This window comes from Trifolium pratense, linkage group LG5 (assembly GCF_020283565.1).
Source record: "Trifolium pratense cultivar HEN17-A07 linkage group LG5, ARS_RC_1.1, whole genome shotgun sequence".
Classification (NCBI taxonomy): domain Eukaryota; kingdom Viridiplantae; phylum Streptophyta; class Magnoliopsida; order Fabales; family Fabaceae; genus Trifolium; species Trifolium pratense.
The window spans coordinates 37,907,751-37,922,618 of record NC_060063.1 but is presented as its reverse complement, the minus strand read 5'-3'; the positions used below and the strand labels follow the sequence as shown (position 1 = coordinate 37,922,618).

At 33.9% G+C, this 14,868-nt stretch overlaps 1 protein-coding gene and 1 long non-coding RNA gene across 5 annotated transcripts; one reads left to right on the top strand and one right to left on the bottom strand.

Moving 5' to 3' along the window:
* Positions 1-344: 344 nt before the first annotated feature.
* LOC123883723 lies at positions 345-1,647 on the top strand. The gene is made up of 2 exons (XR_006800416.1): positions 345-828; positions 1,397-1,647. It is a non-coding gene; the product is annotated as an uncharacterized LOC123883723 (long non-coding RNA).
* Positions 1,648-5,644: 3,997 nt separating this feature from the next.
* Positions 5,645-9,239, bottom strand: LOC123883722 (probable protein phosphatase 2C 73). Of its 4 annotated transcripts, none has more exons than XM_045932622.1 (6): positions 8,925-9,239; positions 8,214-8,464; positions 7,409-7,708; positions 6,893-7,010; positions 6,534-6,757; positions 5,645-6,266 (listed from the first exon to the last, which is right to left on the bottom strand). In XM_045932622.1, the coding sequence occupies exons 2-6, from the start codon at positions 8,457-8,459 to the stop codon at positions 6,063-6,065; spliced, it is 1,092 nt and encodes a 363-aa protein (XP_045788578.1). In that variant the 5' UTR covers positions 8,460-8,464; positions 8,925-9,239; the 3' UTR covers positions 5,645-6,062. The 4 variants fall into 4 exon arrangements, with proteins under 4 accessions (XP_045788578.1, XP_045788577.1, XP_045788576.1 ...); XM_045932621.1 differs by having other exon boundaries at positions 5,765-6,266; positions 8,214-8,500; positions 8,925-9,202; XM_045932620.1 differs by having other exon boundaries at positions 5,765-6,266; positions 9,032-9,202.
* Positions 9,240-14,868: the final 5,629 nt, after the last annotated feature.

Here is a 14,868-nt window from a genome sequence, read left to right as displayed (position 1 = left end):
CTGGAGAATGATGTCCATGACACTAGTACAAATATGACATATTACACATCATGTTTACATCTGACGAGCATATGTCAGATGTAAAATGCTATATGGAGTAGTCTTTTCATCTGGCTTCAATGTCCACAGATGTGAAAAATAAATAGACAAGACTTTTTACATCTGGCTTCAATGTACCAGATGCATAACTAAACGCGGTGGCAATCTTGTAATTATGATAAAAATTATCTAAAATATGTATATATCTGACCATATTTAGCCACAGATGTAAAACGTCAGGTTGAATAAAAAAAAAAAAAAAAAATTTTTGGAACGGTAATAGTGTGATATCTCTCTCCCAAGACTTCAGAAAAAACCCTCACCTTCGCAAGAACACCCAAAACGCAACCCTCGCAGCAACCTTAACCCCTCACCTTCGCAAGAACCGGCGATGCAAACCCTCACCGCCGTCCTCTACCGGCGACAAGATTGAACCCTCCGCAACCTTTAATCAACTCACCACCAGCGCCGTCCTCTCTCTCACTCGCAGTCGTCCTCTCTCTCACGAACCCTAACTCCAAATCGAAGCTTAACTCCAAATCGAAGCTTCTCTTTCTTTCTCCGGCCTCTACTCTCACGAATCGAAGCTTGTCGTTCTCTCTCACCCTAGATTCGCGATCGAAGAGATGTCTCTCTAACACTTGTTCTCTCTCGAACCCTAGCCTCCAATCCCTTTCATTGAATCACAAATTCTAATCCCTAATTGAAGAACCAAGGCTTACTGAACCCAAATCGAAGCTCAGTGAAACGAATCAAAGCTCTCTCAGCTCGTTACAGAGTCATAAACTGGTGAGTTCTGACGATTAAGGGTTTTTAGGTTTTAGCATATGTTTATCTTTCATTTTAATCTTTGATTTTGATGATTAAGGGTTTAATCCTGTGTAATTTTTTGTAATCTTCTACTTTTGCTTTTGTATATTGAACCATAAAGTGGGACTTGAATTGTTTTTTGTGAATGTGATTATTGAAAAGATTGATGTTTTGTTTTTATGGTCAATCTGATTATGGAATTTAATTAATGGGCCAGAATTGGTGTTTGAAGCATTGTGGTGTCAGCATAAACTGTCGCCGTAATTGGTTTGTGTTAAGTATATTTTAGCTCACAACATATGTTTTATTTTTTATATTCTGAGATGTGATGATCTCTGGAGAGAGCATAAATTGAAAATGGATTATGTGAACATGGATATGACTTTATGGGACACTGCGAATTATATGAAAAATGAGAACTTTGTTGATGGGTTGTAGGATGATGATATTTTGAGCTTTATGAAACTGTGTATGACTTTGATTTACAGTTTTAATAATGTTCATTTTGATGCTAATGCGTTTGTTTGCCTGACTTTCTACATTGAAGTTCCGGGAGAAGACAATGGATGATCAAGAACCTACTGATTTGCTGGTTCATACAGTCGTGGCCTCTGTTGTGCCAGAATTGCTTAGCAAGAAGACTACTTTGAAAAGGGTGACTTGATTTCATCTCAATTTTTATGTATTTGAAACATAATTTATCTTTGTGTTTGATGGTTAACACTTAACAAGGTTCCTCTTTATGGTTGATTTTTATGCCTTTATTATGATTATTAGAATTTAATTTGTTGTTCTGAATTCTGAACAATGGCCATGATCCTTAGCTTAGCTATTAAGTAGAAGGTTTAGGATAAATTGGAAACTCACTCATCTTTCTTCCATGGCCGAACCACACACTCCACCATCACTATACACTCACTCAAAATTCATCTCTCCACCATTTTCATCCTTTCGAAGCTTGTTTGAAAGCTAGGAGTTGTGATGAGCTTCCTCTCCTAAGGTAACTAGAACTTCTTTTCTTCTCCATAGCAGGTCAAGCTCTTAGAGCTTGAAGAATGGTTTTATGTCTTTTTCATATTTATGATTTAGTTAACTCCTAATGGAAGTCTTATAGTAGCTATTATGAAACTAGTGTGTTAAGGGTAGTTAGATGGATTTTCATGGTTGAAACCATGGCTTTCACAATAGTCAGTAGCTAGGCATTTGAGAAAATTCCAATTAATCAAGAACTTAAAGTTTGTCATGGTTTAATTAAAATTAAAACTATTCTATGACTTGTGGTACTTACACTTTTCTTGTGTTTAACTTAAAGAGAAAAGCCCTAATTTATTTGTGCAAGTCATGTTAAGGTGCTCTTCCCTGACTTGGATGCTTTTGTTTGATTATGGATTGGATTCGTGGTGAGAAAAAGTGTAAATCGAACATACAGGAGTGTTTCGGGTTAAGGTTTGAGTTTTTGGGTTAAAAAAAAAGAAGGGGGAATCGGCCAAACAAAATATATATATAAAAAAAACAAAGAGGTTGTTTCCTGCGGCGGCGGTGCCGTACCGGTCCGGTGGCCACCGCGCCGGAATCTAGAACCCATGGCGACAACCCAATGGAAGAGATATCATCTCTTGTTCTTGAATATCAAGAACACAAGAGAGCCAAGAGAGAGGTGAGAGACCGAGAGAGAGAAAAGTGAAAGGGGAGAGAGAAAGAATTGAGAAAATGAGGAAGATCGGTGGGTTTTGTTTATTTATAGTGATCCGATCCAGCACACGCATGCCCACCGCAGCACACTCATCGCTGGCCATTGTTTTATATCAAACGACCAGAAGCACTCCTCAGCCTCATCTCATTAATACCGTCTGATCCATCCGACGACAGAGATCATTCCCCTATTTTTTGTTTGGGCAGCCAGTGCCTTTGGGCCCTCTGAGTTAGGCCTGTGTCCTTTATCCGGCTATTTGCACAACTTCTGCTTGCTTTCTGCACCTCCCCTGCGATTTTTTTATATACTAATTCATTTATTTTAGCTTCATTTTATTTAATTCAGAAGATATAAAAATGCCAAAAAACATAAAAAATACAAAACATCAATTTTAAATTTACATCAAAGAAAAACAATAAAATTCGAATTAAAAGGCGATGGCCGGATGTACATCCGTTTGTTTCTCAAATGATCGGAGGCTTAGCGAAACGCTTTGTCGACTGGTTGTTCGTATTCCATAAAAATAGTAAAAAACCTTGGATTGAAAAGGGAATGGGCGAATTTACATCCGCTTGTCTCTCGAGCGATCGGAGGCGTAGCGAAACGATTTGTCGACTAGTTGTTCGTCTTCCACAAATAAAATCAATTTCAACTCACCAAACTTTACTCACTTTTCGCGCTCGTACGCGCACTTCTAATTATTATTTTTTTCAAAACGGGTACCATCGCTCAAGTGCGAGTCCGTCTTAAAATCAAACAAATATTTTTCGCCCAAGCGCGGCCAACATTTTTTCATAAATAAAATCAACCAACCAACAATCATTTTCTACCCAGAACTACGGGGCTTTGAGTTTCCAATCGCACTAGGGAATACGTAGGAGCAGGATTCAACATCTTGTCGAGCCCATTAATAAAAAACTAATTTTTCCCCCACTTGTAAATAATTCTGATAATTAATAAAAGCAAACAAATAAATTAAAACACTCTTTTAACCCTAAAGTTAACTAGAAGGTTCCCGTTGAGTACAACGGATGTGAGGGGTGCTAATACCTTCCCCTCACATAATTGACTCCCGAACCCGGAAATGGTTGCGACGACCATTTTTCCATTCTTTCGAGGTTTTATCGATATTTTCCTTTTCCTTTGGGAATAAATAAAAGTTCGGTGGCGACTTTACTGTCTAAGCGAGCGACTTCCGCCCGCGCATTTTTTCCAGCTGCTTCACATATCAGTCGTCCGCACTAGACCAAATGCAGGTTGTGATTTTGGATAGCAATGTGTTAGATTCTATACAACGGTTATGGAGAACGGATGTACCATCTAAAATTAGTTTTTCCGGGTGGAGGTTAATTTTAAACAAACTACCAACAAGGGCCGCTCTTCATTGCAGAGGTATATTATTAAATCCCCATGATCTGCCATGTGTTTTTTGTTTCAAGCACATTGAGGATAGTGCACACCTTTTTTTCTCGTGCCATTTTAGTAACGGAGTTTGGAACAAAGTTTTCTCTTGGCTTCGAAAATCCCTTCCCTTGGGAGCAGCAGGAATCGATCATTTTATGGCCTTTGGCAATTTGTTCAATGTTAAAGATAAAGAGCGTATTCGTCACTTGGTTTGGTTGACCACCACTTGTAATTTATGGAAAGTCCGAAACGATGTTATTTTCAACGGTGACATTCCGGATGCGTCGGTGCTTTTGGAGAAAATTAAGCTTACTTTTGGTTATGGTTCTCCCGCGCTTGTATTCCTTTCCCTAGTTAGTGTTTAGATCCGTTGTCTTGCATCCATAACTCTTGAATTATTTGTTCTTTGTTGTAAGAGTTTGAGTATCCCTTATTCTTTCTTATAATATCATTTACTTATAAAAAAATAAATTAAACCACGGATTCTTTCTTATAATATCATTTACTACATTTGTGTCCGTGCTAGTGACGTTTGAATGGACTTACGGAGAAGTGAGCGTAATTTCTCCTAATAAAATTAAGGAAAATGTTACCATGTGCACCAAGGGCACATGTTAAGAATACAAATGTAGTAATATTCTCTTGTAACTTGTACATTATACTTTTTAAAAATTAAATTTTTTTATGTTATTAAATGCATATTTCTATTTTTAGATACCTTAACATGTGCCCTTGATGCACATGTTAACATGACCCTAAAATTAATACAAATAATTAAAATAAACTTATAAATTCGAGGCCTAAATAAATGTGAGGTCTAAGACGGCGGTCTCACTTGTCACCCTCCTTTTTTGTTGTTTAATGATGACAACTTAAGTTGATATACTCCATGAATACAAAAAGGTGTGTTTGCTAAGTCCAATAAGTTAGTTTATAGTTTATTGAACTAGTTTATAAGCTTGTTTGAGGTACATCCTTTAGTATCAAGTATGTGTTTTCTATATTTTTTTTTCACCACCGATTTAATCTGATTCGGGAGGTCGGTTCTGACATCAAGTGGTTCCAGTCCCCTCCAATCACAGTTGCGGGATATCGAATCGCAGTCCTCCCTACCAAGTTCAGCGTCAATCACCAATAAATCAACTAACGATTGGTAATATGTGTTTTCTATATTGGTTCAATTAGATTTAAACTTTGTCGGTGATTTGAATATGGTTACTTTTATGGATTTACTAATTCACATATAACATTGGTAATAATAACTGTCAATCATTAAAAATGTTTGACTTTTATTTTAACATTTTTTTTTTGTTACAAAAAGAGGGTAGAACCCTATTTTAACATTTTTTAAAGTAAGGTGTATATAGATGGTTGTGGTGTATGAAAATAAAACTATTTTTATTCTTCATCTTCAATCTTGAGACCAACGTTTTAAACTTTTCAAGCGATCCAAGAGTTGTGTTGTTTATTTTTTATTTTTTATGATTCAATATGAATGCTAACTTATTGCATCATTTTCTATCTTACATTTGAGTTAGACTTTAGATTCCATCTTCAAGGTGTTTATCATTGTTCTTCATGGCCTTCTCCTCTGTTTATGAATATAAGCTCAAAAAGGTATAATATGTGGTGCCAAGTAACTTGTACAAGTTACATTGTTATACAAACATTTACGTTCATTCTTCAAAAGTGTCCCGATACGTAAAAAATCTCATATTTATTTAGGAATAAGGCAAAAATAGTTACATATCTCATTCTTTCAATACATTAATTAAGACATCTTTTAAGTGCAAAATTGTAAGAACTTACCGAAGATCCAAATCAGAAAATATATCCTGAGAACAAAAGTTTCGCTAAAAGTGACATGTAAAATACTCCCTCCGTCCCAAAATATAAGGGAAAATTGTCAACAAAAGTTGATGTATAATTAGTCCAAATTTTTAACCAAACACATCAACTTTTTTTGACCAATTTTCTTTTATATTTTGGGACGGAGGGAGAATAGTCTAAGACTAGAGCTAGGAGATGTTTTTTTATTTTTATTTTTATTTTTATTGTACAAGCACATAAAAGCTTATACATTGTGTAGTAAAGGAAGCAGAACCATGCATCATTCTCATACAACAATTTTAGTGGTTCCATGTGAAGGAGCAGAGTGAAAGAAGAGACAAATAGCTGATATATCATCAATTGCAATGCCTTTTCTCTTACGTTTCCATTCATGTGTAGCACACTTCACTAGCCTTTGAGCTGCTTTTTCTCTATTTGGTGTTGAAGCAACAATTTTGATAGCTGCTTGGTTGGAAATAACATCCCATACCTAAGATAAAAATTACAAGAAATTACATCAAAATCCTTCAATTATGTTAATATCATGATCCAAATTGTAATAGCATATATTGCCCATTTGGGTTGTCAAATAACCGATTATCCCAAAAGCTTAAGCCGTTAGGATAGAGCCACATCAATGGTTTTATATTATTTCTAACATGGGTCCCACAAGACTCAAGGGATTAGTCTCTGCAGTTGCGCGCAGAGGATACGTGATTTACGCCAAATTTTTTTTGAAAGGAAATCAGATGCATACCCCATCAGTTGCTAAGATGACAAATTGATCAAGAGTGGTGAGTTTTCTTTGTGTGACATCAGGCACAGAGATTAATCCAAAATCTTTTACACAATAATCACCAAATGCTCTTGATATTGCTAGTCCTGGTGTCTTACCATTTGGCATCCATACCCTATACACTCCTGGTTCATCTTCCATACAAAATACTCTCCCTTTTGATTCCATTATGCGCTCCGCTTCCTCTGAAATTTTTACAAGAATATCCGCACAGATACAGCCATTAGTTTGATATTGGACGGTTCAGATTACACAATAATAAAATATGTCTAAAACAATCTCGGTTGTTAATTTGAGATCAGACTAGAGAGTATATGTACTTGGTAAATTTGGCTTGAAGTCGGTCGTAAGCTGAATATGAGTCAACGTGCCATTGTCTGAAGTGGTTGCTAAGACAGCTCTAGAATCACCAACATTTGCTATAATGAGATATTCACCCTGAAATATTAGGGAAACCAACTTAGAATGCATTTAATTGGCCAAAATGTGAAATACAAAACTAGTTATTGTTTTCATATTTGATTAAAAATGGACATAGGACTAGGGAATGTTACACGCAGTAAGCAATCTCACTCTTCCAAAAGCAATCAGACGGTTCTGATTGATCAATGTAGTTTAAACACAGTTTTAATATCAACCATTTATTTGTTGATCAGACAATCGATAATGACTAACACAGTTACAGTGAGTAATCCTTTTCAGGAAACATCCTATGTGGGATAGGGATGCATATATTCTACTTATTACCAAACCATTTTAAGAAGCATAGAAATAAACAAAATATCAATATTTTGTAGATACAAACAATATCATATCAGATATTATAAATAATTAACCTGTTTGATAATTGTCAAAGCTGTGGTTCCACTTTGAAATGAATCAATTCCAGTATGTTGCTTTAAGTCCTGATCAATAGCAGCAAAGGTCTTTATGTAGGACTGCTTCCATATATCATACTTATGGTTTGGTTCCATCTTAAAATCCATGTCAAGTGATTTTTCTGCTAGATTTTCTTGCCAATTGCAGAACAAAAAACTAGGTAACATTTTTCTGACTCTTTTAGCTACAAAGTGTCCCCAAGGGCCATGTCCATCAAAAATTCCACAGAAAATAATGTCTTCTTGACATCCAAATTCCTAGCAGCATAAACAAAGTAAAATATATAAATATAATTTCCTTTTCTAATCAAACTCTTTAACTTTAAGGTTTTTGTCACACTTATGCCGAAAAACATATTGCGAAATATCCAAGTCATGTGTCAGATATATCAATCATGTAATGAACCTAACAAAAAAACTGTTTCTTATAATAAGGACTACAAAGAGTAAGCTAAAAACAGTTTATGGGCAATATCAAGAGCTATTTCCATAAGCTCTCGTAAACAAACTCAAATGAATTTCAAACCGACTCTAAATAATATTTATAAAGCTAATACAATTCTAATTGTGCGGGCCAAATTTCAAATCAGTGTCAGCTCAATGGTAAGAGTCTGTAACCTCAATAATTAGGACTAGAGGTAGTAAGTTAAAAACAGTTTATGGGCAACTATAAAGCACGGACACTCTTCATATTAGACGTGTCTCAGTGTTGGACATGCATCGATAAGATATTGAAATTTGGAAACTAAACAAGTTGGCATACCTCCCAAACAATAAGGCGGTCTTGATTCAATCCTTTTTGACCCTTCTTAGTGAACACACATGAAAAATTGTTGGACTTGTTAGATTTAACAATTCCAGATGAACTTATTAACATTTCATTCTCCCTTGCTTCTTTTGCCATTGCTTCCACAACTTTTCTTGCATCATCATCTTTTCCATAACTCTTGTCTTTCTTCAAAGATATTGTTCTTGTAATTACATTAACAAGAGATGGAAAAGGAGCCATGGCCACTACATTGCAAATTAGAGTGGCAGATTATATATACACTGCCAGAAAGTTGAACACTTTATTATGTTTCTGTTTTAGTAGAAATGGATGCCCAACTTAATTAAAATAATTAAGGCTCTGTTTGGATGCACAACTTAATTAAATGCTTATAGCATAAAGGCTTATCATATAAGTACTTATGTACACACTTTTTGTAAGCTATAAGCTCTTTTCATAAGTTATCTTGAACAATTATTGAAAGTAAGCTGAAAACAGCATATGACATGTCATAAGTTGTTTCCATAAACTCAAACGATTTCATAAGTATTTATGGATTTTATGCAAGTAGATATGCTCACATAAGTAAATTCAAACAGATTCTAATTAATATATAAATTTCATCATGATAAAATAACTTTATAACATCGCAACTATAAAAAGTTGCATGCACATTTGATATGCTAGGATAGATCAGGTTCGAACCTGCAATTCTCCACTTATCAACACTTAGTATGTGCAAGTTTCGCCGCTAAGCTCTTTATAAAAAGAAAAAAAACCATTCAAGTTATATCAAAGGGTCAGTTGCATGCCTGTGATGAGAATGCCAAGAACAAATCCTATCTGAGAGATGATTCTGAGATATGATTCTTCTGAAGCTATTTATATATTACTAACACTCTATGAACCCAAAAATATAAGCACAACTAGCTTTGTTATGGTAACTTGTAGTGTAATGTACGGTGGTGGCTGATGGTAGGTCTTATAAGATACAAAACATAAGGGCTTTTTGGGTATTGAAAAGTGATTGAAAATGTCATGGTTACTATCATACCATGTGGTAGCCAACTTTAGGGGTATAATTAATAATTAGATAGATAGCAAAATGAGTAATATATTTATCTTTGGTAGATAGACGAAATGACAAATTCGTTATAAACTCACATATAAGTAGAGGAGTCGGAGTTCAAACCCGGTCATGACGTCCGACCTAACAATTCCGATATTTTTTATTAGTTGAGTTGGAACTTCTGGATAGATGGATAATATATTATTATTGTTTCCACTATTTTGAGCTTACAAGGTCTATTTTGATACGAGGTCATGAAGTATTTATTTATTAAATATATGTACCTTAGCATGGCAACTTGACAAGTAAGTAATGAACAATTAATAAATTGTGTGGATGAAATGAAATCAGATTGTGTTTTAGTTGTTGGCTTTAATTTAAATAAATTATCTCTAATCTTAATTAGACTAACTTTAATTGACTGAATATTCTAATCATTAGACTCAATAATATAACACAGAGTACATACCATGCTAATTGGATTGATCCATTGCAGGAATAGATTCTTTTGTGGAAAATTTAATAAAACTTGGGTACATTTTTAAGTGTTTTTCATATAACTCTTAACTAAAAATACACATTTTGTGGTTATAACAATCATGGGTAGTTTAGTTAAAAATCATATGAAAAACATTTAAGAATAGTTCGATAACCTGATAGCGGCATGTGGTCAATGAATTTTGGATAGATTCTAATATCATTTTATAATTTTGAGTTGACCAGTCTAAACTAACTTTGCAAAATTGGCTTCTAACATGTGACTCCCCGGATATTCTAATACAATTTTAAAATTTTGAGAACTTACATGTGATTCCTGATGTCATTTTTTATATTGGGTCGGCCAATACAGAGCAAAAAAACATTCTAACTTTAAATGGACAATCTTGCGAGTGGGAGGTAACCGGTAGGTTTGATGTCTCTCGAATTAGGCGATTTTTGGACCGGATACTTTGAGTATAAATTAACTTTACAAAATCGGCTTTTTAGATTCTAATATGATTATTGATTGGGTGAAAGTAGAAATTTTTTTATGTCAAGTAGCCTAGTAGCTAAACTGTCACATATTTAAATGTGGAGAAGGGTGGAATCCGGGGTTCGAATCCCGACCATTCAATAATATCTGGCTAGTTGTTTAAGGGATGCGATAATCTCAAAGGTCAAACAAGTGGATACCGATAAGATTAATTTATTACTCACAATAAACTTGATTAACAAACAATAGCAAATTCATGGCCAGGGTTGCTTTAGGTGGAAACTAGGAAGCATGATTGCCACATATAATATTCACAGAAGAAAGCTAAGAAAACGACGGGTCAGATATATGATTTGGAAGAGTTAAGATTCGTATTTAGGGCATCTCCAATGGGGGGAACTTAGATGGGTGACTTAAGTTACTTTTTGTGGACCCAAATTGCCATGTAGGATTTAAGAATTTGATAAGCAACTTTCACCAATTTTACTCCAATGGCATTAAAATAAGCAACTCATATTTGACCCCACCAATTTATATATATTTTTTATTTTCATTTAATTTTGATTTAAATTTTTTATATCAATTATTTTATTAATATATATGGTTAAATCCAATAAATGTTTAAAAAACATTAAAAATATATAATAAATACATAAAAATATAATAAATTTATTTTAAACGATGAGAAATACATAGCGACAATAACTAGCAAGTGACGAAAAATACGCAACAATAAGAAATACATAATAAAATAAAATACATAACAATAAATTTTATAAATTAATTTTCGTTGTTCTCATGCCTGAAGTGTTCCCAAATATGCTCCACCAAATCTGCTTGAAGTTGATGATGAATTTGTTTTTCACGCATATGTGCTCGCCTTTGCATGTATGTTTCTAAAAAGAGTGGATGAGGACCATGAGATACTTTAGCCGATGGAGTGTCATTATCGACATGATCGTAATCAAAATTACCATCATGTATGTCACTAATACCTATTAAAAATAATAACTATGGGACCCACTAATACCTATTAAAATAATGATTTTTATTGTTAAGCCACCCAAGTTAAGAGTTGCAATATGAAGTTCCATCCCCTATTTTTAAGCAACTTCCAATGCCATGTCATCCAACTCCAATGGTAAAAAAAAATAAGACATGGTTGCTTAGCCTTAAGAACTCAATAAGATACTTGCATTGGAGATGCCCTTAGAATACTTCATACAGATTTTGACAACAATATTACCAACCTCAATTCATAATATACAAGAATTTATCAATACGTATTAGAAGTTTCAAATCGTCTCAACTTTTTCGTATTAAATAAGTTAGAAGAGTAAAATTAGCTGAGAAATATTTTTATTAAGAATTGAACTCGAATTTTTTTAACAATACATTTTAATTTTTTGTGTGTAAATCAGATATTTTTTGTACACAACTATAGAAACAAATCCATCAATTTTTGTGGGACTTAAAAGGGCAGCAAACTCTGATGTTGCTACATATCCTAATAAGACATTGAATCCAAATCTTTTGTTAAGTTAAAAGGAACTCGCGCTATCTCATTTAAACGCTCTTGAATTCAACAATTCGTCTGAGGAGGAAAGTTATTAACTATTTGAGTTAATTGTCAATTACTTGGTTGAAATCATTTTTTTTCCCTACTCAAATCAAATCATATCTAGTTAGATACTCGAGATAATTATGTGGGGCTGGAATAATAACAGAATTTATCGTGAAACCAATTTGCACCGAACTGCTTCAAAACATATATCTATATACAAATATAGTATTAGAGGTTAATGAAAGATGGCAACTATAATTTGTATTCCCCTTATCATCATCATCATCACCATCACATATTTCTCCTAAAGTGTCACATTTCACTTCTGATTTTCCCATTATACCATTGTGTTATCAAGCTACTCGATCGTGTAAGTTGCTCATAGCTACTAAAACACAAATTCAATTGTCAAAGTTTTTAGGCCAAAAATATAGAAGACGTGCTCACACACGTATTTTTTTTTATCTACCTCCTAACTCTGCACGTTTGAGTGCATTTCCGATTAATCTTTCCATTGCCAAGGATTGCTGGCTCGTCCTTGTTCCATGTGACACATGGTTGCTTTGCTACATATCCCAAACTAACATCCTTTTTGCATCCACAGTTGTTTGTTCCACTTTATCTTTCATTTGTTTTTTGTTAATAATCCACCAAAGTTGAGTTTAAAGTTATTGAAAATAAAGTTTCATTTGTGGAACACCTAGTTCTTTAATAAATACTTGCTCCTAGATTTAATAAATAAAGTATGACATCTATACAATTGATGAACAAATCATGGAGACATACTTAACAACTCATTCGGTGTTAGAATTTAGTGGTTCGGAGGGATATCTTAATTTACCCTTAAACGCGATAATTTATTTTAAAAGAGTAAAATGTCTCTTGCATCACATCTCTAATTCTCAAATTAGTAGTATATTAGAATTTAGAAATAGTATATATTATCAAAGACATCATAACATATGGATTAATCTCTGTAATTGCGCGCAGAGGATACCCGGTTTACGCCAAAAAACATACACCCAGGTTCAATCCCAAGATTAGATATGCAAAAATGTTAGAATATTTAGAAAAAATTTGTCGGTTAATTAAGTTCCACAGAAAATTTGAGAGATTAATTTTTATAATTACAAGTAGAGATATCCGATTTAAAAATAAATAAATAAATCACAACATTTAAATATTTAATTGACGGATGTCTCACTAAGTAATATATGATTTATGACTTTGTAAATATATCGTATATTCTCCAATATGTAATCAAATATATCACATCAGTAATGTACCATGAGCTATAATTATTTCCAGCACTCATAAAAACTAAGTCCAACCACCAAATAGAACTACTACTATTGCCCCCATCATGCTCATTAAGACATTTATCCAACTTTACAAACTTGACTAAAACATCATCTACAAAATATTCAGACGCATTAAAAAGAAACACGGCAACGGGCGACCCGTGCGGATGAACTGTTATATTACTAGTTTATATAAGATAACAGTCCATACCTAATAGCATCCTTGTCTACAAAATATCTCCAAATTCGTTTCTTAGATTCTCACACATACAAACACCCCAAAATTTAAAAGGAAATGAATCAATGATGCTATTAGATAATAAAATAATAGTCTATGTTATTGAGTCTGTTAGTTTAGAGTCTATTAGATTTTATTATATATTATCTCCAGTAACCTTTTTGTAATGTTATGCTATTGGTATTCTATTGAAACCCTAGCCGTCTCTTTCTCTTTTCCTATTTGTGTATCTCTAATTCTAACATGGTATCAGAGCATGGTTCGATCCGCCTTGAATCACTTGTTACTTCCGCTTTGAGTTCTCAATAGTTTGAGAATATGTTTGCTCTCTATGGTGATTAGTGTTCTGGTTAGTTCTCTTGGTAACTAAGTGGTTTTGTCGATTTTAATTTTGTTGGTCTCATTGTTCGGTCCATATGTGAGAAATTGAGAAATTTTGTTATGCTGGTATTCTCATTGTTTGCTTCTTTATCCGTTGGATTTTTGTTTCTTTATTAGTTGCTAATTGTTTGCCCATGAACAATTAGAATGACACCAAAGTGATTTGAAAGAAACCATTTTGGTTGTGAGTGTGTAGTTTCAATTTTGATATGTCCGGCTGCGATGCTTCGTTTGTGTTAGTTGTGAAAAAGTTTTTTGAACCCGGACACTGGTTGTGTTTGTGTCACTCTCCCTTCTTGGTTTAGTTCCGTGTTTATTGGTTTGTATGTCTTGATTTGGTTTCGTTCGGTTCAATTTGTTTTGGCTTCGTTGGTTTGGTTCCATTAATTTGGAAATTTGTTTGAATTTGTTTGTTTGGTGGGTCTAGTACTCACAATTTGGTTGTATGGTGAGTCGAGTGCTCACAATTTGGTTTCTTCTGATTGATTGTCTTTTTATTGGTCTCTTTCTGATTGATTGCTTCTCCCCCTTTTGATTCTTGTTAGTTTGATTGGTATTCTCCCTCATTGGCTTCCCTCATTGACTTCTTCTGTTTAGTTGGTTCTCTCTCTATTTGGTTCTTATCTTTGATTGTCTCTCTATTGTTTCTTCCAATTGATTGCATTGCACTTCTCTCTGTCAATTCTTCTGTTTGATTGCTTCTCTCTGATGTTTTCTTATGTCTGATTGCTTCTCTCTCTAATGATTTCTCTTATGTTGGATTGCTCCTCTCTATATGTTCTCCTATTTTGGTTGCTTCTCTTTCTATTTACTGATTCTTCTGTTTGGTGGTTTGGTTCTTCTTTATGTTGGTTTGGATTAGTTTGTACTTTGTAAGATTTGGTTCAGTTTGGATCGGAACAATTTGGTTTGGTAAAGTTTGGATTTGTTGGATTGGTTTGGATTTGGTTAGCTTGGATTGTATTGGATGATGAATTGGTTTGATTTGGTTTGTCTCTCTCTGATGATCTATTTATCTGATGGTTTCTCTCTTTGGATGCTACTTCTCTCTCGGATGATTACTCACTTTGATTACTTCTCTCAATTGGTTAGTTATTAGTTTGGTTGGTTTATTTTCTGGGTT